Source organism: Poecilia reticulata, linkage group LG8 (assembly GCF_000633615.1).
Source record: "Poecilia reticulata strain Guanapo linkage group LG8, Guppy_female_1.0+MT, whole genome shotgun sequence".
In the NCBI taxonomy this organism is placed as follows: Eukaryota; Metazoa; Chordata; class Actinopteri; order Cyprinodontiformes; family Poeciliidae; genus Poecilia; species Poecilia reticulata.
Genome location: NC_024338.1, coordinates 12,737,011 through 12,764,096, shown reverse-complemented (window position 1 = coordinate 12,764,096; position 27,086 = coordinate 12,737,011). Strand labels below are relative to the sequence as shown.

At 38.7% G+C, this 27,086-nt stretch overlaps 4 protein-coding genes across 5 annotated transcripts in view; 2 read left to right on the top strand and 2 right to left on the bottom strand.

Moving 5' to 3' along the window:
* The window catches only part of ush1ga (Usher syndrome 1Ga (autosomal recessive)), a 9,378-nt gene extending 6,594 nt beyond the window's left edge, over positions 1–2,784 (top strand). The window contains exon 4 of the mRNA XM_008416183.2: positions 2,007–2,784. Within this exon, the coding sequence (XP_008414405.1) occupies positions 2,007–2,010 (4 nt within the window). The 3' untranslated portion in view covers positions 2,011–2,784. The remainder of the gene's footprint in view (positions 1–2,006) is intronic.
* A 1,056-nt stretch (positions 2,785–3,840) lies between these two features.
* LOC103468835 (tripartite motif-containing protein 16-like) lies at positions 3,841–9,395 on the top strand. Of its 2 annotated transcripts, none has more exons than XM_008416187.2 (6): positions 3,841–5,759; positions 5,875–5,970; positions 6,056–6,289; positions 7,159–7,330; positions 8,370–8,444; positions 8,536–9,395. In XM_008416187.2, the coding sequence occupies exons 1-6, from the start codon at positions 5,382–5,384 to the stop codon at positions 9,069–9,071; spliced, it is 1,491 nt and encodes a 496-aa protein (XP_008414409.1). In that variant the 5' UTR covers positions 3,841–5,381; the 3' UTR covers positions 9,072–9,395. The 2 variants fall into 2 exon arrangements, with proteins under 2 accessions (XP_008414409.1, XP_008414408.1); XM_008416186.2 differs by having other exon boundaries at positions 8,367–8,444.
* A 100-nt stretch (positions 9,396–9,495) lies between these two features.
* amn (amnion associated transmembrane protein) lies at positions 9,496–12,697 on the bottom strand. Its single transcript, XM_008416188.2, has one exon. The coding sequence runs from the start codon at positions 11,004–11,006 to the stop codon at positions 9,510–9,512; it is 1,497 nt and encodes a 498-aa protein (XP_008414410.1). The 5' UTR covers positions 11,007–12,697; the 3' UTR covers positions 9,496–9,509.
* A 103-nt stretch (positions 12,698–12,800) lies between these two features.
* On the bottom strand, positions 12,801–21,823 carry hid1a (HID1 domain containing a). Its single transcript, XM_008416189.2, has 19 exons — positions 21,673–21,823; positions 20,876–21,025; positions 20,169–20,339; positions 19,341–19,457; positions 18,637–18,743; positions 18,375–18,491; positions 17,712–17,919; positions 17,555–17,611; positions 17,332–17,472; positions 17,141–17,231; positions 16,773–16,924; positions 16,607–16,685; positions 16,314–16,478; positions 15,995–16,222; positions 14,690–14,841; positions 14,523–14,609; positions 14,344–14,435; positions 14,085–14,243; positions 12,801–13,491 (listed from the first exon to the last, which is right to left on the bottom strand). The coding sequence occupies exons 1-19, from the start codon at positions 21,736–21,738 to the stop codon at positions 13,428–13,430; spliced, it is 2,403 nt and encodes an 800-aa protein (XP_008414411.1). The 5' UTR covers positions 21,739–21,823; the 3' UTR covers positions 12,801–13,427.
* Positions 21,824–27,086: the final 5,263 nt, after the last annotated feature.

Sequence of the window (27,086 nt, the reverse complement as noted above, 5' to 3'; positions counted from 1 at the left end):
CTCAAGTAAATTGAAACAAGTAACAGTTATGACAAAGTCATTAAGTGCCATTACAGTGTAATTAATATTAACTTTTACCTCAAGTAAAGTGAAACTAGTAGCAACAATTATAAAGATGTAATATAGTATGTCAAATGCTATGCTAACAGAGTCATTGATATTAAGTCTTACCTCAAATGAAGTGAAACATACTGGACTACTTATAACTACCATCATAACTGTAGAACAAACCCTTTGTACATTGGAATAAAACAAAATATAACTTGTTCTAAGATAACAGAGGGTTTAACGTCTGCACATAAATATTGTTACTCTGAAATACTGATTGAAAAACTAAAACAGAATTACTTATTCTTTAACTTAAGAAAATAGGTTATTTCAGCAGTAAAATCTCTTGCTTTGATTATGTCAGCCATCTCCTTCCAGGAGATCTTCTTCTTGTCTTCATTTCCCGAAGCAGCTCTTTGAAGGTGTCCAGAAATGCTCAGAAATTACAGCTGTTCTTGCAATAGTTAATCATGGTGAAAGCCTTTTCATGAATTCAAACTTGGTGAATCTCTTCTGGTCATTCTCAGAGTCGGTGATGACTCAATTCATTGTGGTCACTTAAAAAAGAACAAAAACAAAAAACAATGTCATCATATTCCAGCATTTATTTAAATACAATTCCAAAAAGGTCCCTCGCTGCACTTTGTCAGAATGGTAAACTGGCAGACAAATGCCTAGTTAACATGACTGGTTGTTATAAAGTGCAATACAATTATTTCTTAATAAAAGTAGCATAATAACTGGAGCTGAACAAAATTAAAATCTGATCAAATATTTGTCTGGCAGAAGTTCAGACAGACTGCCACTGTTATTCAGAATGCATCATTTAATGTATAGTTTTAGGCACATGAGTGTTTCTTTTTACTTAATGAGCATTCTAAATTATTTCTAACCAGATACTCTAACTTATGGTTGTTTGCAATAAGCTTATTAATAGACATCTTGCTGTAAAACCTTAGGATCGATTAAATTAAGAAAATTAAGACTAAACAACATGGCAGAGCTATACAATATTACTACATAAAGCTAATTTTTTAAAGTTTAATCGGTAATACATTTAGAACAAATTTATGTCAGATCATGATTTCTTGGTTATTGACAAGTTATCATAAACAAAGACAATTTTGTCTAGGTTAATGACATTTTGAATAATGGCAACTTTGTATTAAAAATGTCATGATTTATCGAATGACACTTTATGACAACCGTCATAAATATTCATGACGACTTATTGATGTTCATGACAGGTTTTATGTCATGTTTATGACAGTGTCATGACAGTCTTATTCACCCCCTTCAAATAAAGTGTTACCAACCAATATAATTAGACAAAACATAATTTATATACCTATATAAGGAGAGGGTATTATATTTTTATTAAGTTTTACAGAGGAAACACAACTAAATAAGTGAGGGAATCAGGATATAGCTGTGAGCAAAGGTCTAGTGTAAGGCACAAACAGATTTATCCCATATTAATTGTTTCTTTGTGTTCCAGAGGGCCATTTGAACAAAAATAAATATGCAATATAAACACACAAGTTAACCAATGCAGTTTTGCGTCTCTCCAGAATGTAGTTAAATTATAGGAGTGATTGATGTCAGGCTTTAAGCATTTTCCTGGTGTCTTGATTATGTAAAAAGCATTTAAGCCAGGAATATGCTTTTAAAAGTTCAGCCAACAATAAAGATGTTGCTTTTCTGAATGTTTTGTATAGTCACATTATATTCAATTTTCACATGAATTAACCGTTCAACAAAATTAGAAAGTAGATGCACAATTTAGAAATGGGAAATACAATTTCTGTCACCTACTACCCTTTCATAAAGAAAAAAAAAACACATTTTACATTTTTTTTTATTGTTAAAATTTATTCTACCATCGAGAAGCATTTTCTTAACATTAAAATAACAGTAAAAACATGAACTGTAAACTATGTTTTTGGTTTTTCCCACAGGTAATAGAAGCTGTGGATATTCACTTTGCTGCATTGTGGGACATTATGGAATCAATCTTTATATTGAGCAGGAAGAACTTAACAGTTTTTACTGTTACCGGAAAAGCAGACTGAATACTGTCATGGTTAATATGTCAACCGAGAGGAAATGGGTCAGGTAAACTCTTAACATGATTCCTCCTTGTTGGCTTTGGAGGATAACAGAAAATATATTTCTTTGTTGATTGGATAGTCAAGAGTTGATTTCACAAACTAAAATAGTTTTCAATGGACAGCTGTTTTGCCATGTCATACTGCATACACTGAGATAATGGCTCTAAGAGATATCGTCCCCTGTGGGGTTAATCCAACCACTTTATGTGCCTGCATTGTTTGTGCCTGTTCATTTGCTTAAAAAGTGCGATGTTGATATGTTTATAAAAACACTGACAAAAACCTGAATCTAAGATTATATCTAATGTTAGACTAACCACTATTTAAAGCAATGCTTTATTCACATTGAATTATTTTGAACTGTATATGTTTACATACGGGATGCCATGTTTGTCTAAATATGCTTCAAAAGGCAATGACGGGCCAACTGTTTGTTGAGATAACTGCTGTAATTTACTGTAGTGGTATGCATTGTGTACCCCCTTTTCAAGTCTTCCAGCTGTTTTTACCTCAGTATTTTTCATTTACATCTGAAGAGTAACATATATTATTACCTATATCAACAACAACAACAAAAAAAGTTTATTTCATTGTAAATAAAATTGCTAGTCTTTTCAGAGTCCAATCTTGTAAAGATCTAGTGTTTTTTGAGCCTTTGTCTATTAAGTCATTATAAGAGGTTTCTCCATCTCCACCATAAATTTCGTCCTTTCTGTGGTGGAGAAACAAAATTCGCCAATGCAAGAGACACGTTTCTTATAAAGGGGTGGGTGATAGCCAAACATGACATCCTGCAGAATGTCATGTTTGCAAAAGATAACTTCATCTGGTGTGGCTCTTTATGTGCACACAGTCAGAAGGAATCATGCATTCAAAAATGGAATTTACTCATAGGTAAGTATGATGTCACAAATTCATTTTCAGTTGAACTGCAGCCTCCTTTGGTCTTCCAGCAATTGTTCCATGCACAACCTGGAGTTGTGTTTGCACAGCCACAGCAGCTAGTACTTTTTCATGTAGAAACCAGGATAATTTGATCGTCATCATGTAAAATCAAAAACCATAAAATACATCAAGCCACATTTTTTAAGACTATGAATGTCAATCAGTTAATTCAATCTGTTTAGTAAAACAATGTGAAGTGTAACGAAATCTAATATTCTTTTCATCTTCAAACAGATTTGACAAAAAAATACTATTAACACTGTCAGCACTTGCATGTGTTGGTAAAATTAAAGGAAAACTTAAATTATTAAATCATTTATTTTATTAACGTTTAATTGTTGATTAAGTCATTTGTGATGACAAGAGCAGTATAGTACAGTAGAATGCAATAACCCATAAAAATGAGTTTGGATTAGTTTATTTATAGTGCAGAGCAGGAAACCCATATATTTTATTACCAACATGTCTAAAACTCAATGTTTTATCACCGTAGGTTGGTGTGAACTGAACCTGTAAAAGCTGTTCAACAAAAAATTACTGCAGTTTGTTTTGCAGATAACTTGTGTGAACAAGAAGAAAAGTCACGCAAACTGTTTTTTTTAAATTATTTTCTTAATATGAAATGTATTTTTAAGGAGATTGGTATGAATGTCCAATCTCCTTGGTCAGACATTCATACCAATGAATGACTGACCAAGGCCTCTGTAGTTTTTTTTATTACAAAATCAAAAAAAATACTGCAGGTCTTTAATGTATTCCCACAAATTGAACAGAAGGAAGTTAAGACATTATGCAAATAGTGTTAGAAAACCTTATACTTAATTCTGATGCTATTGGTGATTAAAATCATTACTCATATAGACAGAAAATTCTTTTTAAGTTGTCTAATGTTAAATTTAGCCACAAGCTGAGTCATGATCCCAATATTACATTTCAAAAAACGATGTACACCTAAACAAATAGTTTTCTATCTGTGGTGTGAGACATCATGGTCAAAATATGCAAATGAGTTCAGCGTTCTCCAGGTTCCCTCACTCATAAAACGCTTTGGTCTCCAATGTCAAAGCTTCTTGAGGTCTAAATTAATTCCTTTTGGTTACATCAACAGCTCAGGATTTACTTATTTGTCACATAGTTGTCAAAGATCAGAACATGATACAAATTATACATTTTATTTAGTGTTGTGAAAATCAACTTTACAAATCAGCCAGAGCTTTAACAAATCTCTAACACACATTTTTTTTTAAAAAGTGAGTGCAAGTTTTTTTTTTTTTTCTAAAAACCAATCAACAAAACAATCATAAGTAGGAGCAATTAACCAAACATTGAGCACTGGCAAGGTGTTTATGTTTTAAATTCAATTACATTCAATTTAGTTTATTCATATAGGATTTTACTTCAATTTTTTTTGTGATTGCAGCATTTTCCCATTATTTATTTATTTTTGTTTGTTTCTGTGTGTCTGGGAGTTTGCATCGTTCTTGTGTTTGCTGCACATTTGTACCTGTTGGCTACCAACACTTTGACTTGTTGAACGCATAGTAAACTCTGATGCATTCTTATTTAATACATCCCCTAAGAATCTACCTATTCACATAGGAAACATGTTAAGGTTCTCCTGACGTTTCTGTCTCTGAGTTAGAGACAGCCACAGAACAGAGAACGAAAACGCTATTGTTCTTGCATTTTCTGCCAAATATGCAATAATCCACACTCGCTGCACACATACAAAAGACAAGTGTCAGTATTGCCTCTGTGCCGCATGACACGAAAGGAAGGAAGCCGCCGTGCAGATAAGTACTGTAGTCAGGAAGCTCATGGAGCTCTGTTATCAAAAGGAAAGCGACCGTTGTTCTTAGCAGCAACACAGTTTCAGTGAAGGAGAAAACTTAAACAAGTCTGAAAACTGGGGGAAAAAAACTATCTAGTGTCTAGTTTTGAAGCAGCTGTTTCATCGCGATATTTTCATGTCTTTAATAAAATACATCTTTTCTTTAACAGTAGTGAAGAGTCAAAGAAAAGTTCATTTTTCATCCCTGGAAGCATATTTCCTCTGGTCCTGCGTTTATTCTAAATGTAGCAAGAAGAGAAACAGGGAGGGGTGAAAAATGAGACTGTCTACAGGCGTGGTCCATAATTCTTTCCTTACTCATTCCAGGGTCTTTCTGCCTACAACTGTCTTTTCTTTCCTTATCGAAGCTACAAAGTAGACCTCGTTCATGCTTAGAATATACGGCAGCTGGTTTGCGTTTAAGGCAACAAGGAAGGCACTTGAATATGACGACGACCAGCACAGATGTCGAGGAGGACTTGAGGGAAAACGTGGAGGATCGGCCACCAAGCACACCACTGCTAAGAGATGTGATGTGTGATTCCTGCCTGGATGCCCCCAGCACAGCGCTCAAATCGTGTCTGACTTGTCTGGTCTCCTACTGCAACGCCCACCTCAGACCCCATCTAGAGAAAGCCAAATTTCAGAACCATCGCTTAGTGGATCCCCTCCATGACATCGAGCGCCAGACTTGTGAGGTTCATCAGCTTCCCTTCAAGAGCTTTTGCTTTCTGGACGAGTGCGCTATCTGTGGGGACTGCGAGGGTCAGGAGCACAAAGGACACGAGATGTTGTCTTTGGAGGAGGCTCGAGTACACTTTGAGGTCCTTTAAAAATATGAAAAACGCACAATTGTCTCTATGTACTATTCTTAATCTGCTTTTGTTTGTAGAAACTTTTCAGCATGTGTTGCTGTTCCTTTTTTAAAATCACTTGTAGACTGAACTTCTGCAGAAACACCAGAGGATCAGTCAACATCTCTCAGATGTAGAGAGAATAATTGGAAAATTGCAGAGCAACAGTGATTTAATCAAGGTAATCTTATGATTATAAAATGTTCTATTCTCTTCATACTGAACTGATTGCATTATCATTTCATTTTTTTTTCTCCTGCCCTCAGTCTTCAGCGCAGGAAGTTTGTGTTACTGTTGAACAGCAGTTCAATAGGCTGCAGGAGACTGTTGAGGAGGCCAGAAAAAGGGTAGAGGCGCTTTTGGAAGGAGAGCAAAAACAAGCTCTGAGGCAAGCGGAGGGCATCCAGACACATCTGGAGCAGAAGAGGGTGGAGCTGAGGAAAACTGCAGATAAGATGAAGAAACTATTCAAGAGCAAGTCTGATGTTGATTTCCTGAAGGTACAGTGTCTCTGAGAGAAGTACACACCTCTGATAAAATTAGAGGAACAAAAAAAAAAAAAATCCAGTCCTATCTTAAAATGAACCCCGGATTATGACGCTACTACCACCATTTTACATTGTGCATTATTTTGTGACAAACCCTTTGAAATTGTGGCCCAAAAATAAGTACATTTCATCAGACCATAATACATTCTGTCACAAGCTTTTGGAAGATTACAGAGTATTTTTTGTGCCAATCTTTGAACCATTCATAGTCTTTGAATGTCTGTTTTACATGTGTGTCATAGTTTGTTGAATTTTTTTGTGAAATCTTTGCACCCTGTACATTTCAACTCGAATTATCTGATTTCGATAATCAATGAGACTTGGTTGATTCATTGGCCTTAATGTTTCTGAGATTCCACCCTGATCATTAATTTTATGCAAACAATTTAATTTATGTTTTGTATGTTATGTTTAGTTTTTTGTTTGTTTGTATTTTAATACAGGTATATCATATGCAGCAAGGTAAACTAATGATGACACTGACCTTTAGTAGCTTTTTTTAACTTTCAGTTTCAGCTTCACTGGTGCAGAAAACAAACGCTTTACTAATAGGGCAGAACAGAAGAAGGAATATTACAGAGTCTAGTGTAGGGTGTCAAAGGTTTCATGTGATGCGGGATTTGACCAAGAGATTCTCTTAGATAGAGTTTATTTTGAGTACAGGCTTGTCGACAGTGTACATAAAGATTTTCTGTGACTCTACAGAAAACTATTGGAGTTCCGGTTCGCGGAAAAGTAACTGTGTGGGTGTTTCTTTTTTTTTTGGTTTTTAACGTCATAACCCTGATCCATTACATGCATTTTCTGTTTTCACATTCTAGGATTACACAGAGGGGAACAAAGGGTTGACTGATATATGTGTACCCGCTGCCCACATCAGTCGAATGGACCATCTGCAGTCATGGGCTCAAGCAGTGACTGATGCTACTCAGGAGTTATGGGAACTGATTATGAAATCCTACAGTGAAAAAATGAACATGATCTCCAAAAGTGGTGAGTTAGTTTTATCAGTGTGTCTTCAGGATCAGTAGAGAGGAAGCTATAGATCTCATCTCAGAATAAGCCTTAAATGTGACAGTGAAGTTCTGACCCATGCTTGTGTACCGCTAAAAATGACTTCATGCAATATTGATATCGCAGAAGTTCTTGTTATTGGTTCCTCTTATATTTGAAGTTGTAGTTAAATGTGGATAAAACCTGTGACAGTTTCCTTTCAAACCAAGCTGTTTATCTTTAGAGCATGTCAAAGTTACAGATGTGTCAAAAATATTGAAAAACGTCATCTTTTATTGGAGTACGTATATAAGGTTGGAAATTTTGCATTTACATTTATTAATTTGGGGGGAGAAATTTTAAACAAAATCACTAGAGGCACCTTTGCTCTGAGTGCATTGTGCAATAACCCTTTGTCAAGGGAGCAGCACACTTCCTCTACCTATAACATTTCACATAAATCTTAAGCTATTTGTCTTTCCACAATCTCTCTGGATCATCGAGAGTCCTGGGTCCTCTTGTGTTGCCTCTTTTCTTCAGTTCTCTCGATTTTCTGCATTTTGATAAATTTTTTAATGTGAAATCCACCTGAAATGTTTAATGCAGAAAACCTGTATTTTAAGCTATATTTTTGGACTTTTATTTTTTTACCTTACTCTCCTCCACTTTTAAATAAGACAAGACAATAGAGGGTTCTCATTCAGCCTATTGGCTGCAATGGGCCTCTGCATGGCATGGCGTGTTTGATCTCCGAGGAACCGGAACGTATCCGAAAAGTGTAATCAACCAAAAAAGTTAAGTTTAAGTCAATTAAAGGCTTAATTGCATTGGTTTCAAATTAACTTGAAATGGTGCCAATAATTGTGCTAGCTGGGATTTAGTTAAAAAGTATAATTTTTTTAATTGAATTAAAAGCTGGATTTGGAGTGGCTGGAGTTCTGTAAGATTTTGCTACTGCGATAAAAGGTGAATTTGGTGCCGGTAAATGTTGGAAAATTTAACAATCTGTGATTAACCTTTCTGTCAAATGATAAAGCAGGTGCTAACCACGCGATGCCAGAATCTCTGCCATCGTCTCTTCCTGATCCTGACACCCAGGAAGACTTTTTGACATGTAAGCACTTTTAGATCCTCTGTACCTTCTCGTTTTCCGTCACAGCTGTAAAGTCAAACAGTTTCCCATAAAACAACATTTCCTGTTTCAGACACAACGAGGCTAACCTTTGACCCCGACACCACCCATGACTTCCTGCGTCTAACGTTGGACAACAGAAAGTTAACCAACACCAGCCCCTGGCAGCACAGCTACCCGGACCACGCCAGCCGCTTTGAATACTGGCGTCAGGCCATCACTTCAGAGAGCCTCTACCTGGGGAGACATTACATCGAAGCAGAGCTGAGCGGAAAGGGCGCACACGTCGGGGTTGCCTACAGGAGCATCGATCCTAAGGGGGAGGAAAGTGGCAGCTGCATCACCGGGAATGACTTTTCTTGGTGCGTTGGGAGGAACAACAGAGGTTTCTCTGCCTGGCATGCTGGGGAGGAGACACCTCTGGAAGCCTCTGATATAACCAGGGTTGGCATATATGTTGACTTTCATCGAGGCTCGCTGTCTTTCTATAACACAACAGGGTCTATGATGCTGCTCCACACATACAGCATTGACTTTATAGAGCCCTTATATATAACAGCATGGTTGTCAAAGAAAGACAATGTTGTGACCCTGGTTAATGCAAAATGATGTAAGCACATTTTCTGCTGACTTATAGCAGTTTATTGAGGTTTCATAATGGTAAAAAATGTGCAAACGGCAGGCATTTCACATGCATGTCAACAAAGGTGAAATTTACTACCATCTAGTGGTAGCTGTGCAACAGAATGTAAACAGAGGAGCCATCTCCATATGAGGGCGTTTCGAATCTTGTGCAACTTTATTGCTGTTTTACTGCCACTGAATGCAACGTGATTGAGGGACAGCGGACCGCAAAAACCCACACTGTCACTTATTCTCTTTATTTGCCCTGCAAGTTTATTTGGTCATTAAACTTCTCATTGTCTCACATCATTATACAATCACATTGATAAGACTCTGCTGTTATAAATTTACAATCATCGTCTATATTTTTTTTTTCAAAATGCATGTTGACATTTAATCAGGAAACTGCGTGAAAAATTAACTTCAAATTGTAAAATCTGTTTCGTTCTCATCATAAGCTGGATTTATAAAGTGCACGCCTGTCTGAGTCATGGAGATGGAGTCGGTGCTATACAGATCAGAAATGTTATTCAGCATGTCAGGTTTATCAAATATCGGATTGTCAAAGCCGCGGTCGGCGGCCCCGTCGAGATCATCGACGTCAGTGTTTCTCCTGAAGCGGCTCAGTGATGGCATTGAAGGCATCGAGGGCATTGACGGCATCTGTACAATTCCCTTACGGAGTAGCACAACCACAATCACAATAAGTGTAACCACGAGTAAGACTCCAAACACTGCTCCAACTACTGTCCCTGTACTGCTTCCAGGCTCCCTAGTGGGCTGAATTTCAGCTCCTGCTATGCCCAGATTCGAGCCATGAGATTTAATGTCCTTGATCATGTCCTGGGCCAGCGCTTCCGATAGTTTCCCAGTCTCTCCGTCCAGAATAACTACTTGGATCTCAGGTGAAGAGCCAAAAGGGATAATTCCCATCAACCGCTGTGGCTTTAAGATTTTAGACATGCCCAGCTGAATGGATTCATATTTTGGCAGTGAAAGGAAAAGGTGACGGATTCGTCCCCTGTAATTTTCCAGGTTGAAACTGTCAGAATAATGGATGACAATTATTGCACCGCACACCTCGCAGCAGTGTCCGATGGGAAGCAGAGGCTTCTCACAGCTCAGAGTTCCACAGGTCACTGTGCTGCAGATGCGTTCATGGTTGACATAGTTCCCACAGTCACAGCCAGTAGCATCCCCACAACTTGGGTTTCCAACAGTGACCGATGACGACCCGTGAAACTGCAGCAGGCCTGATTGTGAGCTGAGATACTCGGAGAACTCGGACTTGCTGTCAAATACCTTTCCCAGCACAGACACGGATTTGATGGGGATGGTGGTCTGGCTGCAGCTGGTATCCACACGGAAGGAGGAGAGGGGTTTGAACACAACGTCATCCTGCTGACAGGGTACGCTCTCCTCATGCACCGAGAAGAGGAAATGTCCATCCTGTAGATCATTCAGAGTTGCAGCTGCCTGCCACAGAGCCGGATTAAACCATCGCAGAGAGTCAGCGTCTTTGAACTCGGTCCTCACTCCTGCTCCACAATCAGGGTCCTGTCCGCTGATCACATAAAAGCCAGCTCCCGAATTCAGAATGATCTCTCCGTCCATTGGCAGCACCATCTCCTGCACGGCATGAGTGGTCTCCACAAACACAGACACTTTTCTTTGAGATGAAAACTGAACTGTGTCGCTGCCGCACGGAACTTTTCCTTTATCCCAGTTGGTCTTGTTCTCGTAGTTGGTATCAGGAATCCACTGCTTGTAAAGGGCATTTGTTGCCCCAACAAGAGAGCAGATGAGGAGTACCACTTTCAGCATCTTGAATGTTTGTGCCAAAGAACGGAAAATGTGGTGACCTTTGATTCCAACCTTGTGACAAACATGAGAGCAGCACTGCTTACTGCTAAAGTTCATGAGCTAATCCAGTCCATGAGCAGGTGACTTGTAAATATTTACACCTTCTGCCTCGACATTCCTGCTTTATGAAGACATGTTCAAACTATCCTCACTTTTGGATTTCTGTTTTTTTTTTGTGTTTTTTTTTTTTTTTACTTTTTAGCAGGTTGATATAATATGGAAAACTTCAACAGGTTAGGATTTTATGTTCAGCGCATTTTCTTTCTCTTTGTGAAGAGAAAAATAGCAGTAGTCAGTCTTAGTTAGGTTATAGTATATTTCTTATTGGGAAAATTTAATTTGAGCTGTTTAGTCATAAGCAGCCGCTGGAGATCATTTGCGTTTGTGCAAAGAATATGACTTCTGGTAGGCATATGACCTATAAACTCAGTAAATTAATTACATTTCAGAAGAATCTGGAAATGTAAAGATGCCTTAGAGATATTAGTTGAACACTTTTGACTGATCTGCACAACCTTTGGGGCTTTTGTAAAAGTTTTCTGCATCTGAGCAGAAAAATTTCCACTGCATGTTGCTGCCACCACCTTATTTTATGGAGATGTTACGTGCAGGATCATTTACAATCATACAATGTGATTTGCTTTAAGACAAAAAAAAGTTCAACTTTGTTCTCATCTGACCAGAGCACCCATCATAACATGTTAGTGTTAATTTCTACGTCAGGCCATGTCTTGGTAGGTTTCCACTTGCAGGCGATGAATAGAGTCCTGTAGGCAGAATATTATTTCAGAAACTAGATATTATTTAGTTATCTAAGCAAGGGGGGCTGGGTGAACCACGAGCCCTTTTATTATTTTTATTTGCAAAGACAATTTAAAACTAACCGTTATGTTCAGCTTAACAATTATGCAATGGTTTCTACAAGACTCTCATAAGTTTCCCAATAAGACACGTTGAAGTTTTTGGTTGTAAAGTGAACATGTGGGGGGGGGGAAAAAGAAAAAAAGTTGTGAATGCTTTTCCAAGGCAGGTCTTGTTTTGCTTAGTTTTTTTATGGATTGTCCAAATGTCCAGAGTCAGCAGGAAAAAAAATTGCTGGCAAAAATTCCATGAAAATATTTCTAAGAATACGTTTGTGTGTTAATAAAACACATGAACCAGCCAATGAACCTGTATTTCCCTCATGCACAAAGTATTTTGTTTATATCTAATCCCATTGTAGCTAAGTGGATGATTAAGCAAGTTGTAATTTCTAAACAGGTTCATGGAACTTGGGGGTTGAGGGGGAGTTTATATTTTAAACAATATCCTCAATTTATAAATGTTTCCACGGTACAGTTTCTATTTTACTCTGAACAACCCTTCTAGATGCACTTCTTGGAAATGGACATGCGTAAAAGGGGTGTGTTTAATCCATTTTCCCTCGGGCTAACAAAAATGGGGGAAAACATGCAAGACCTTTGCTAAAACTTTAATAGATGCACATATGAAAAATATGTGACTATACTATAGAGGGAAGCAAGGAACAAAAAGCATAATAGAGGCGCAGAAGGGTAAGGCTGTGAAGTAAAAAAGTCTAATAGGAAAATGTATATGTAACCCTGTGGTTCCTACTGTCTTTGCCCTACAATCAGAACAATCCGAGTTATGTCATAAACTGGTCAAACTCAAACAATGTCTGAACTATGTGGCCAAAGGTATTGTGGCTCCATCTAGTGGCTAACATGGAACTTCCCCATTCATTTGTTAAACAATAGCTCAAGGTTATTATGAGCTCATATGTACACAGTTCATATATCTGAGGACACGCTAAAGCATTTTTCTGCAACACATACCAACAGCAACACATAGTTCACAGAGCCATAGTAATATATATTTTCAGGACAATTCAAGAAAATACAGTTTTAAAGTCAAGCACTGCAAGGTTCACAAATCAAAGCAAGAAGTCAAAACAAAAAGTCTAAAATAAACCTCTTGGTCATATACATAAAAACATCTCCATATCTGAAACATCACATTAAACCACAAACTGAACAGACAAGTCAGAGAAGTGCAAGTTCACTGTAAAGCATAGGAAATACAATAAATAATTGGAAATACTAACACAGTGTCATCCAAGATAATTTACATGCCTTTGCTGGAAAGCACCACATCCTCTATAATAAATATGACAAAAAGTTAAATATTTCTGTTACACTTCTTTGCTTTTTGAAAACGCTTCATTCTTCTCAGTGCTTTAACAGACATTCTGCTGTCTCAAAGTCTCAAAGAAATGTTCAAACATAGTTGTTTATGGACATTGATGATACTTCATACATCTTTAATCTTTCCAGATCAGAAAGTGTTTGGTGCAAGCATAATAATTAGAAGACAGGTCTAACACAGTGAGTTTTTTTTTGTTTTTTGTTTTTCTCCAGGAAACCAGCAGATACTTCTAGAATAAGAGCAGTTCATTTTTCAGTCATCAAATGGTTAAGCCTACATCCTCTGGATCTCAAAAAGGCGCACGTCAGTGTCATACCAGATGGGAGGATCCACATTGCTGCAAAAAATAAATTGACACAGATAAAAAATTGTTTAATCAGCAGAGGTGGTAGATCCTAATAGAAAATTAATTAAATCAAGAAATTATTCTTTGGCATCATTTTACAAATAGAAGGGAATCCCACATGGCTCAGTATTTGGGCCGACACAGCTTTCTTTTTACATGCTAACCATTGTGTGGTGTCAACAGGAGACAATTCAATCATTTTCACAGCTAAGTGTTTCCTTATGACCCCAAGATCATCCATACACTTTGACTTGTAATTTAGATGTTAAATCATGGATGGCAGAGACTTTTCTTCACCGAAAGCCTATGGTTTTTGTTATGGCACACGTCTCCAGAAAGAGAAACACAGCACAACTTCAAAAATAATTTGGCAACAAACCATTCAGTCAGAGTTAAAAGCGTCCACATCATATTTGATTCACATGGCTATTATACAAGTCATGTTAATTCTTCAAACTCAAGAGATTCAGATTTTCAAAAATTTAAACAGCTAATTGTATGCTGTTATCAAAACATTTTAAGCCTTGCCTGGTTTCCTTAATATTCTTTGTATCATAACTGAGTTACAGTCATGCCTGACTTACCGCAAGTAAACAACTCCCCACATGTAAGTACGAAACCACATAGCGGTGCCGGCGTTGGCCTGATACTTTCTGATGAGGATGGGGTGAGGAACCGGCAACAGGCCCACTAACGTGCCATGCTGAAGGAACTTCAGGATCTCTGATTCATCTGTTAGACCCCTGGAGAGAAACGGAATGTGTTTTTTTCTTTTTTTTTTTTTCTGACAATATTTATCAAAAAGTTCAACAAGGCTTTTCCATTTCAGGACATGAAACCAACTTGTCAATGCAGATCTTTTCCACCTGGGGAACTAGTACTTGTAGAAGACGCATGATAGTCTGAAGCGGCAACTTGCATTTCCAAGATAGGATCTGGGATAAAAGGAAATAATGATTTGTTTACACTGTTGAAAAAAAATAAAAGTTTATCTAATAACCAAGGTTTTACAGTTTGCTCACCCATTCTGGGGTAGGAGTCCATAACGAAGTCGAAGAGGCACTTGACAAACGCCTTCTTTCCATCTCTGCTTCAGTGTAGAAAACATCCTGATAACACCAAGAAAAATATCAACAAATTTGACGTTAAATTTGTGGACAACACATGGAGACAATAACAAAGCACCTACCTCATTGTCTCTGCCCGAGTTTGACTCTGTGTCACTGGTCCCAGCGGCTGCACTCTGATCTGAGTGGACCGTCTGTGGAGAGTCTAACTTTGGGATCGACACCATGGTCCCGTCCTCGGATACCTGTGACTTCTCAGTCAACTTATCTATGCCTGAAAGAAGTCGATGACATAACAATAATCAATGAGGTGGAACAGGCCAAAAACACTGTAGAATCAGTTGTTTTGGAGTAAGCTACTTACAGTAATACCAGCTGTTACTGCATTTCTTTTCATTACATGGTTTCAGACATTAATGCAACATGTTTAAAATGGTCTAATGAGATACGGACTGTGAAAAAAGTACTAATAAATATAGTTGCCTTATATTGGATATTCAAGACAGAGCAGCTTTGGTAGCTCCAACTTTCCAAAGATCTTCTGTCTTTTTAGTTCAACTGAATGCAGTATTGGGAACCAACTAAACAGAAAGCGTTTTGGGCTTTTTAAATTTGAAAATAAAATGTAATCTTCAAGAATGTGATTGCTATTTTAGGCCGCTGCAAGGAGATCCGCTAATGCAGATCGAAGATATAAAAAGGAGATCCTACAGATGAGGCTTCATTTCAAGACAAACTTTACTGCACGGTATAATCTATATTTTATAAGCAATAGATGTGTTTCATATCTATAGTATTAGCTCTTAGTAGCTTGAAGCTAAAATAGGTGTAATTAAAAAGCATATGCATGTCAACCCACTTTGTTAAATAGAATGGTGCTGCAATTCATGCAGCTACATTTAGATCCATCTATATTAACTGGATTGATTGTCTTACATATTTTTGTACATAAAACTTTTTGTAACTTTTTGCAAGAGGTGACACATACCAATCACCATCTGATATCTGTTCAACAGTTTATCATCCACAAAACGTTTGAAATTCTGCAGTTCAGTAAAAATTTAAATTTGGGTTCATATATTGAAGCCTTTGTAAAACAAAAACAAACAAAAACAAAAGAAACAAAAAAATAACAGTTTCAGATCTCCATGTTTCACAAATATATCTGAATCCTGATATGTCATACGGTTTAAAAATTGTTGCGTTATGCAACACATAGGATGACTGAGGCCTCTGAACAGCAGCTGATGTTCTAGCTCAACAGGGAAAACAGTGAGCCTTAAAAAAAAAGAGGAACTTCTTTACGAGCATAGCTGCAACAAAAAAGTGGTTCATAAAACATTTAACTATTTCAGGTCCAAGAGGAGTGTTTGCTCTCCATAAAACCATGGAAGCTTTTATATTGATTGTGTAACGACTGAAAGTACCTGGCATAGCGACCAGGCTGGCCTTCAGCGTGCCCGGTTCTGCTGGCACCGCCGGGTGGGAGCCCTCCATGGACACAGTCTCTTGGGAGCTTGTGCGGGAAATCACATCTGGTGACTTCTTCTTCCTCTGCAAAGCCTTTTGGATTGTAGCGGGGTCAGAGGGCAGATTGGCCAGCTGGTGGAACACGTTGCGCTTGCGGATGATGGCATAGACAAGATTGCAGTTTCCTGGCCAGAGAGATAAAAATGATTATATAAATGTGTTGTGCAAAATTAAAGCATCTCAGCAACACGCAGGCGCAGAGCGGATCCAGCTTACCATCAAACTGGTACTGGATAATGTTGTTGAAAGCCTCAAGAAGGAAGAAGACAAGGTGGTGGTTCTGAACGGTAGAGAACAGAAACCAGGTGGTGGAGAAAGCCTCCAGCAGGTGGAGTAGTTTATTGGCTGCTACCATGGACAGGCTCTTCAGGTAGGGGGAAACTGTTAGCAACAAGAAGAAGAGCTGATGCAATACTTGGAGAATTCCTATGACCTTGAGCCTAAAAGATTTAAATGTTATAGGATTTCAGCAAAAAATAAAAAATAAATAAAGAGAGATGCCACCTTACCATTTACAATAATAGTGAGCAGGCAGTCGAAAAGAGGTTGGAGGCGCTGGTGTCCTGTGGTGATGATTTTGTGAAAAACCTGGAAAACAAAACAGAAACGACGAGACTTCACGTGACTCCAATCAGCAGTAATTGTTAGCTGTCAGTAAGCAGAATCCCGTCTCACCACTATCAGCAGGTCTGCGTGCGTCCCTGTGAACACCGGGATGTCCATTGGGACATGGAGAGAATACGGCTTATTCAAGCGCACGCCAAAGTTTCTCTCCCCGCTCAGCAGGAGCAAAATAAACACGCCGATGTGCATGAGTCCAACACGAGCTGCAACCAGAACACAAGATGCTAAAGAAGTCGAGGCATTTGACATACGAATATGCTTTTATCTAAACTATGAAAGCATATATCCCTTCTGTTGCCGCAGAAGGGAAAGGATTTGTTATTGTTTTTGGTGTAAAAAAAAAAAAAAAGAAGCAAGAAAAGCAAACCATATACCATCACACATACTGTAATGCATTACTTGGTGTTGGCCAAACTTACATTGATCTGCCCTGGCATCGTTCAGGTAATAGAGAATTGGAACGAGAACATCCAGCACATCACTGCTCTTCAGGACGAAAAACAAGAATTTCTGTCGAGTGAATCATACAGTAAAAGTGTTTTACTTAACAAAACAAAGCAAAAAAAAAGAGATTCCACTAATGCTTGACTTTATTTGAGTGCTCTTCAACCTTATTGAAGTCGCAGAGTTTCCAGAAAAGCACCAGCAGTTCTTGGTGGAATTGAATTTTCTTGGTGGAGTGGGGCAGGTACGTCTGAGCCAGAGGATTGGTCAGTAGCCGAGCGAGCCCCTTCAGCACAAAGTCAAAGTCCTACCGATGGAGGAGTGCAAAGATAACTTTTAGTACAAGAAAGAAATTGACCAAAATTGTTTATTCTTTTAAAAAAACAAACCTCCTCTCTGTGAATCCTTGACAAGTAATTGACAAAGAGGTTTTCAGGGCCAGCATTCTGCAGACAGATCAAGATTTTATTTTATTTTTCTCACATAAAGACATAAAACGAAACATTGTCGACAGGTTCGTCAGCCTTTGTTGCTCTCATGTTGTACCTCTAGCTCCTCTATGCTGGATGACGAAGCGGCAGGTCGGGGAGCTCCTCCATCGTGCTCCAGCGTCACAATAAGAATCTGCACAGCCTGCTCCACCAGCTGCTCCCGGTAGTCCGCAAATAGGAGGTGGTTGTAGGGGATGCCGTAGCCCACGGGATCATAAGCACAGACCACATTGAGGAGAGATGTGAACAGAGGAAGAGCGTGTCTAAACGAGAAAAAAAAAAAACATAAAAAGAGTGTTAAAAAATGAATCTCAGTAAACACTTTCTGCGCATGTTCTATTTGCCAGCTGTGTTAAGTACAGAAGGAAAAGGAAAACTCGTCCATGTCAACATGTTGACAAAATGATGTGAACAAACAATAACTGTGAAATGTGGAAAAAAAAAAATGTTTTGTACACATTGACAGGTCACCAGTTTCGTCACAGGACTTTTCCGATTGACTTCATTCAAGAATTTAAGTTTGAAATAAATTGAATTTGGGTTTTATTAGCTATAAGACACGAGTACCAAAGTTAAAAATCACAACACATGAAATATACATCACACTGAATGTGATGAGTCTATAACTTGAGTTTCCCTTGTGGAATTTAAATAAATTAATTATTCAATTTAAAAAGGTACCCAACCGTAGGTGGACGATCCCATAAAAGCCAGTTACCTATTCTCTGTGGAGCAGAAGAATGTGACCCAGGGGTTGAGGACGCTGTTGTCGGGTGAAGGAGGCAGGTACATGGCCTCTGAGAAGCAGGTTAGTAACAATCTCAGCAGCTCTGCCCTGAAGGTTAAAGTATATATATATATATATATATATATATATATATATATATATATATATGGATTATCGAGTGACAGTAAGGGGAAAATAATTCTTATTCTGTGATTTATGTGTTGTCAGGAGCAGAAATGTAAACCAAACTGACCTGTTGAGGTCATGGATGTAGTTAAGAGGCGGGGACTGTGCAAATCCCACCCCAGCCTCCCAGATGTACTCACAGCTGTCTAAAGACTGCATGTTCTCCACCGAGTCCTGGAAATAGTCACAACAAACACTTCAACTTGAATTTCTTTAAACATTGCTAATGCCTATACGAGAAACATGGCATTAAAAAAAAAGCCCTTTAGTAGACATACACCAGTTCACTCCAAGGAACATATAATGTGTTGGTCTCGATCTTTGGAAAGGAAAGCCTCAATTTCTCCTTCTTTAAAAGATAGTTGTTCTACATTTCAGTTTACAGTCAACATGTGAAATAATTTTTTTTTTTTTTTTAAAAGCACTGCACATTTATGCCGGTTGCCTGGCTAGACATTCTTTACATTCTGAAAGTGGAAAGTTGACGTCTTCCTGGTGCGACCGGCAGAGAAACTTGTCACTATCTCTGCATTCTGCTTCCAGCAAAACTCGAGGGACAGGTTGGTGAGGCGACTTCGGATCAGGAAGGAGGAAACGGTGCTACGAAAATAGCTCTTACCTTTCAGTCGTGAGACAAGGTTAGAGTGAGGCTCGGAAGAGACAGAAACTATTAAACTATTCCTGACACTGCTATTGCTGCTGCTGGGAAGATGACAAAATGAAAGGCATTTTAAATTAAATTGCACAGTGTTTGGGACATTAGGTACTCACAGGGCCTCTTCTGTGGCTGTGCACAGTGAAGTCAGGGCAGAAGAGCAGGTCGGCGATCGCCAAGAGCAGCGACTCAGCCAGTGGTCGGGCTCCGTCATCGTCGTCCAGCTCATCTGTCTGGAAAAAAAAGGTGGCCGCGAGAAGCTTCATTTGCATGTCAGAGCTTTGCGCTGTTTGCCAAAGTAAATTATTTAATGTAATCTAAAATAGAGAAGAGCTCCTAAAACTTTAACAAAAGGAAACTGCTTTGCTATGTTATTCTCATGCAGATTGGTGCAAGGAAAGGGTCAAGAATTGTGTATTACAGCTGGAAAGAAGCAGCTTTAAAAACCTAAACGGGCCACAAAAAGCAACTGCCCCCGGCATCCCTTATGAGATTTGCAGACCATAACCAAAAAGAGGCCCTATAGACAGGGTGCACTAGCATCTTACCTGGGTGATTTGATCACATCGGACACTAAATTCAAGTGCGAAATGCATCTGAATTATATTAGGTTGGCTTTGCCATAAAAGATGGATATGGACTCATTCTGAACCACATGACCCCCCCACTGAGCTGATGGGAATCCCCTCAAGCAGCAGTTATTACCAGGATGTCTCTCTATCTAAATTAACTCATAGTTGGAACATTTTCTTTGTTCATAAAGTGATGTAAGCAAAAGCTTATATTTTTCTCTTTAGAGGATTATTTCTTTTGACTGAAATAAATATAGCTTAAAAAAAACACAAGAACAAACAAAAACAAATGGTAACACGTCAAGGTTAAAATGGAAATGAGCAACTATAACCTGTTAAACATTATCAAGAATATTCTCTGTTGCCACTCACCCCAGCATGTCCTGCACCAGGCACCGTTGACCAGAAGAACCCTCTCCAGTCTTGGTCCTCGAAGATGTAGGGAAGAATCCGGGTCAGGATGCGAGTGCAGTTCAGAATCACCTGCTTCTCCCGGTCGGTGGGACAGCCGGACTCTGCTCCCTGCACCAGCTTCTCCACCGCCTGGACAAAAAAACAAAAACAAACGAGACATTTTGACACTGTGTATTTCCGGCCAGTTTTACTCTTGCTTCAAATGGATTTCGGGTGCAAAATGTATAATGTAAGCTATAAATCTAGAACATTTTGCTTATATAAGGAGCACTGTTTTTGTTTTTGCAGACAATTACTGAAAAAAAAAAGTCTGCATTATCAAGAGTGTGCCAGAGCTTTTGTCTAAAGCAGATAACAAACCCTGGTAACAAGCTTTGCTTCGAGGACTCTGGTCTCCTTGCACTTTATTTAATTACGCTGCACGCCTGTGTGTGTCTGTTTTGTTTCAGATATGCAGCTTCAAATGGAAGCTGGAAATAAGAGAGACAGGAAGCAGAGAAAAAGGAAGGGGAGTTGACTCATTATTCCCACATCTAAGTGGGCTTCCAAAACAAGAAGAAGAAGAAAAAAAAAATCCCGCACTGCTACAATAATGTTACAATTTCACTTCAACGTAGGGATATCCTCATATTCTTATATGTTTTATGTCCTTTCTGTGTGTATACCTTATAGCAGAGGGTTGCCAGGTTTGACGGCGACTCCTCTCGAACAGCTCTTATCTCTGCAGCTGGCACCAGAGCAAAAACATCCTGGACTGTGATGGTGGTGTCTGCCCAGAACTGGTCCCAGAAGGCATCCTCTGTGGCTTCCACCGGCTGAGGAAAAACACGGACACATTCAGTCGACAGATTCACCAGATGAATCAGATTTTAGACGCAAGAGTCAAACACACTGTTTACTCATTTTTATTTGATAAATCTACTTATCTAACCTGATGGTACACAAATATCCATTATCTTAATGGCAATGTAAACACTGATGGTTGTTCTAGCAACAGTGGGAGCTTTCTGCTGCGCACCAACCTCAGCCTCCACCTGCCGCATCTGCAAACGTGTTTATTCCCGGAATTACGTCATCAGCTATGTTTTTTTTTTTTTGTTTTTTTTTTTTTGCTGAACGCCACCAGTAATTATCGTCAAACGCGGAATATGTAGGTTAACGCCAGGACAACACGGTTATGGTTATTTGTTTCCCAATTGTTTCCAATTTGTGATATGTACCACGCATTTTTACGGCGCTTTTAATCTACAGCTTCACAATGACATTATAATCTTATCTCATAATTTTGCGAAATAAAAGGTTGTGTTTTATAAGTCTGCTTGCAGGCGGAGGTTAATTTTGTTTTGCTGCTATTTCGGAGCCGCTTTCTCAACTACGCGGTGATGCTCATCGGTGCGCTCTTGCTGTAATAATTTGTAATAATTTGTTCCACTGAAGCACATATATATATATATATGTATACCTGCGTTTTGGTCGTGAGCTGGATCACCGCTTTCCTGAAATTTAGCTTTGAATCGCTGCTTCCCATCGCGGTCGATTCCCTTCAGACAACGCAAATCTGCTGCCGCTGAGAATCCCTGTTAATCTCACCTCCGTCCTACGCTTGAGTCATTGGTGGAGGCGTGTTTTTTTCTTTTTTCTTTTTCTTTTTTTTTTTTTTTTTTTTTTTTAACTATTGGCTGGCTGGAATTATGGAGCGCCTGAAGTGCCAGATTGTGAAAGATAAATGAAACTGAAAAATAAAATAAAATGACAAATATGTCAAATCAAACTGTAAATAAATGAATGGGATGTTCATAATCAACGGAATGGATAAATAATTAAATAACATTTTGCAGCATTTTAGAAATTCTATAAAGGTGTGTATTTTAAGTGTTACCATTGTAATTTCATGGTTCCTTTACTATAGTGGATGAATTTATCTGCTAATTAGGCCTGCCTCTTGATACAAATCATTAAAGACGTCACAAAAAATAAAAATAAAAATAAATACAAGTGTGATGCCTTTCAGCCCAGAAGGACGAGGCAAGAAAGAGGTTATATATTTCTATATGGTTTTAGTAAATAAATTCAATTTTAAATTATTTATTTTGTAATTTATTAATTTGATTTATTTTTTAAACTTAACTAAGACACATTTCCAAACAGCATCATTTGGTATACTTCCTTAATGTCTATGTGCTTCAGGCTAAAATATCTGGTTGAGATTGTAGGTAAAAGTAAGAACATAATAATAATCTTAAACACCCTGTGAACTTCAATCTAAATTTTACTAGGATGAAAACACCATTAAGATTAAAAATCTCTTTTTCAAAGGAGTCTAGGCCAAGAGACACAAATGCAAATATCTGATTTAATAATACCTATATTAAATAAAATTCAATGTAGGTGTGATCTTGTAAGAGATTAATAATCTATTTTGAACTTGTTACATTTGTTGCAGTAAAACAGAAAAGAAATCATGTAAAAACTAGAAAGAAAACCCTCAAACAGTAAAAGCACCACGATAACCACGATGTAGTTTTCATATTTTTTTCTGGATCCTACATTTTTGGCTATTTCCATCAATGAACGCTATCAAAACGACTCTGTAGTTGTAATATCGACTTATCAAATTTTTGCAATGTCAAAGTCGATCAAAAACAGAGTGCTCACAAACGTTCATATGTAGTATACAAAAACAGCTTCACGGATATCATAATATTTATACAAAAATAACCTCCTCTCAGGCGGATTCCCGCTCTTCTCGTTCATGTAAAAGAGTTAGCAGACTGAATCTGCTCGGACACGGACAACTCAGTAGTCCCTGCGCAGCCGCAGTGAGTTGTAAACACAACAGTTGCGGTTGGCTGTATGTTCGAGAGCTAGCTAGTCTGAGCTAAGGTCTAGGACATATATCGGCTCTTGTCATATATCGACATTTTAAGTTAAGTTAGCAGTATCGTGTGGGACTTTTGCATTAGATAACGCTGACATGAAATGCTGAGAAAACATTGCTAATATAGAAAAATACGTTAGCTCGCTATGACGTTAGCGTTAGCTTGTAACCAATGACAAAGCGCCTGAGAGGAATTGTTAACCAGCTAGCGAACATTTTTGGTGTTTATTTCCTATTCAACGCTGCTTATGCTTGATTGTGTGGCTTAAAACTGTAGCTTATTAATGTGACCGCGTTGCCAACATGGACCATTGTATTCCGCCTTTATTCAGCGTAATTAATTAGTTTGGGAAAGTTAGCTTAAGCAAAGCCATAGGCCATCAACAGACATCTTGAGACGGTAACTAAAAAGCCGAATAATTCTTTCGGATTTAAACAAACTACGGTAGAAGCTCCTCCAGGTGGAAAAAGTGTTATCATATGTTGACTGACAACAGGTGAGTTCATTCTGCACTTTAGTATTAATAACATGGGATTATTTAAAACATTGTGCATTGATCATTCACGCCTCGCAGTAGCCATTTTAAAATCGTAGATTATGCTAAAAAAAGAGCAGCGGTTGTCTATACGCTGGTACACCAAACATAACGTTGTTATGGCAGTAATATAGTTAATATGTCATTTTCTGGTACCGCTACTATATTAAGTAATGCTCACATTAGCTTGTCTAGCCATTTATGTGACAATTTAGGTTTCAGTGTCTCTTCGCGGCAGTCTTTTGTTATATTGGTCAGTTTTTCTTTTTTTTAGTCTATTTTTTATGTATATCTACTGTATTTTACAAACGCTTAACTTTTTCACATTTTGTCGTATTTACACCCACAAACGAAAATCAGTGCGTAATTGTGTTGTATACGCTAAAGGATTCATGGTTCTTCTTTGGAAAGCACCCCAATCTCTCAGACAGACTGGGGAGTGTCTGCGAATATTACTTGTCCAGTCCTTCCACAGATTCTCACTTGAAATTATTCTTTAATATGAAACATTCAGTTTCAGTTTGACTATATCAGGGGTGTCCAAAGTCGGTCCTCGAGGGCCGGCATCCTGCATCTTTTAGTTCTCTCCCTAGTGGTTGTAACAACCTCCTCAGCAAGTCAGTGTTCTGCTTAGGCCTTCTAATGAGCCATCATTTGATGCAGGTGTGTAAAACCAGGGAGAGAACTAAAACATGCAGGATGCCGGACCTCGAGGACCAACTTTGGACACCCCTGGACTATATATTTACACCTAAAATACTGGACAGATATTTGCATCCTTTTTCTATGACTGTTTAAGATTGGTTCACTTTCTGTCTTTATATATTCTTGCAAAAATTACTTTTAAGCCCATTTGTCCCAAATTTGACCCCAGCATGGTTTTTTTAGGGTTGCTTTCCAGCTGAAAGAGCAATCTTCTCCAGTTTAATTTACTTTCAGCATCCAAAATGTTTTCTTCAAGGATTTTCTTCTATAGAACTTCATCCATTTTCACTATTAACTTTTACCAGGTCCCTTTTTCCTGATGAAGAATGCTGCCACCACTGTGTTTCACCATGTAGGGGTGGTGTGTGCAGGTTTATATGCAGGATTAGTTTTCTACCTATCATAATTTTTAGCATCAGGTCTTATCTACATACACCGCCCTCCTCTATGTGGTTGTTGGGTCCCCTCCATGGGTTGTGGCGAACTGCAAATGGGACTTCCTGTGGCATTCTTTCAGCAATGGCTTTGTTCTTGCCACATTCTTTTAAACTAGATCTGTGCAGTGCGTGACAAATAGTTGTGCATTATGCAGATTTTTTTCCACATGAGCTGTGGCTCTCTGCAGCTCCTTCAGGATGACATAAATTTGGGCGGCTGTTCACCAGTCCAGTGACTTCTACAGGTTGCTGATTGCATTGGACTTTATTTAGGGGTATCCAAGTAAAGAGGGCTTTTATTTGTTTTGCTGTTGTTGTGAAACAACTTAAAAACCATTAGTTTTAAGTTAAAACTAATGGTTTTAACTTAAACCATTAGTTTAAGTGGTTTAAGTTAAAACCACTTTAACTTAAACCACTTAAGTTAAAGAATTTTGTTCCACTACTTTGTGTTGGTCTGTCTTGTAAAATCTCAGAAAACAGATTGTGTTGGCTATGACATAACATAGTATACCCTTGGGTCAGTGTAAGTTCCAATCTGCTCTCCATCCCCAGAACCAGAACCAAACATAGAGAAGCAGCATTCAGATTCAGCTGAAACACTGAGTTCCTTTAAACTTGACTAAAAACTCAAGAGTTGCTTTGGAGCCATAATATATGAAAAGCCGACCAACGTTTTGATATGTTCTGATGGCACCTGACAAAATGTCATGTTCACTGGTTTTCTCAACTGTCGACTGCGTGGTGTGTTCTGCAACTTTGTATTTTTATGATGTAAATAACTTTGAACTGCCTTGTTGCCGAAATGTGCTATAACAAATAAACTTGATTGATTGAACTGAGAAGACTTGAACATTGCTTGCCCGTTGAATTCTTAGATCCCCAAGCACTGTTGTTAACTTGAAATGTTTGTAACAAAGAGAAATATCCGTCTTTGATGCAGGAAGCGACAGCACAGCGGTGGTGATGAGGAGAGTAGCCGCCTGGTGCCTCAAGCCAAAAGGCAGAGCAGCGCTCATCCTCTCTCCCCTGAGCCAGGTCGGGATGCTTGGGACTCAGAGGTACTCTTTCTTTATGACTCTGTGATTTCTCATTTCGCGTTAACCGTCGGAGGCATCAACTTACAGGCTCTTGTCATTTATCGAACAGACATCCAACAGCGAGAGCAGCAGCAACATCAGCAGTCCCGAACATGCAGCTGGGAGTCGGTGCGCTTTGGGCCCCTGCAGCCCCTCCAGCTCCGGCTTCTCGTCGGAGCTGGGCGGCCCCACAAATCAGCTGTCGTACCTGCAGATCAACCGCATCCTCAGGGAGGCCCACTTCTATAGCCTGCAAAGCCGAGGCCAGCTCAGAGACCCCAGATGAAATGACGCTGCCCTCTGAGACGCCAAAGGACTGAAAACGTGTCGCCGGTCGTTTCGTTCGGCTCTTCCTCTCCCATCTCCAGTCATTGCAACACATATCACAGCTGTACACATCTGTGGGTGGATGGCAGTATCTATAGGAGCAGTTCATCTGTCAGTTGAGCAATAACAACTTTGATAACTGTGATCTACTCAAAACATTCTATACTCCACTTATTTTCCGACCAATCTGGTTCACCAACTGCTCTGAGAGCCTTAAAGTGCACGCGACTGATTGTGGGTTCTTGTGTGTCCTCGTTAAATTGTACATGAAAATCGTAGAGATGCTGAAGTGGCACCAAACGCCAGTTTTGGGCCAGTCGTTGTGAAGTGTTTAGTCTTACAGTAGGGTTCTGACAGGTGTGAGTAAATGGACCGGTCTCAGGGAGGATATGTCTTAGACTGCTCTCTTGCTTTCATATTTTGTCTAGGGGATCAGGGGAGGGGGGGATGTTAACGTGGGTAAGACTTTCAATGTTATCTACTAGAATTCAATTTAGTCAGGCCATAGAACATAGGGTTTGTTATGATAGCATTCCAACAGACTTCAGGATCGTCTCGGATCATATTTTAGGCTTATCCCTCGTGGGCTTGAATTTTCCTCTCACACTTTGTAGCTTGTGAACAGACCTGATTGTTGCGGGATTTTTCTTGAACATTATACGTCCCACGGGTTCATTTTTGTCACTTGATTTTGCTTTCTCCAGATCTCAGTAAGACTTAATTCGATGAGCTGGGTGTAAGAATCGCTTTGCTGCCTTATAATAGCTACATTTTTCTGATCATAGACATAAAGTTCCTTGCAAAAATATTCATACCTGTTGGACATTTTGTCACATAACAACCAAGGTATTTTCAGTGGTTTTTTTTTTTTTTTTTTTTTATTGTTGCTTTTGTGATAGAACAACATAAAGTAC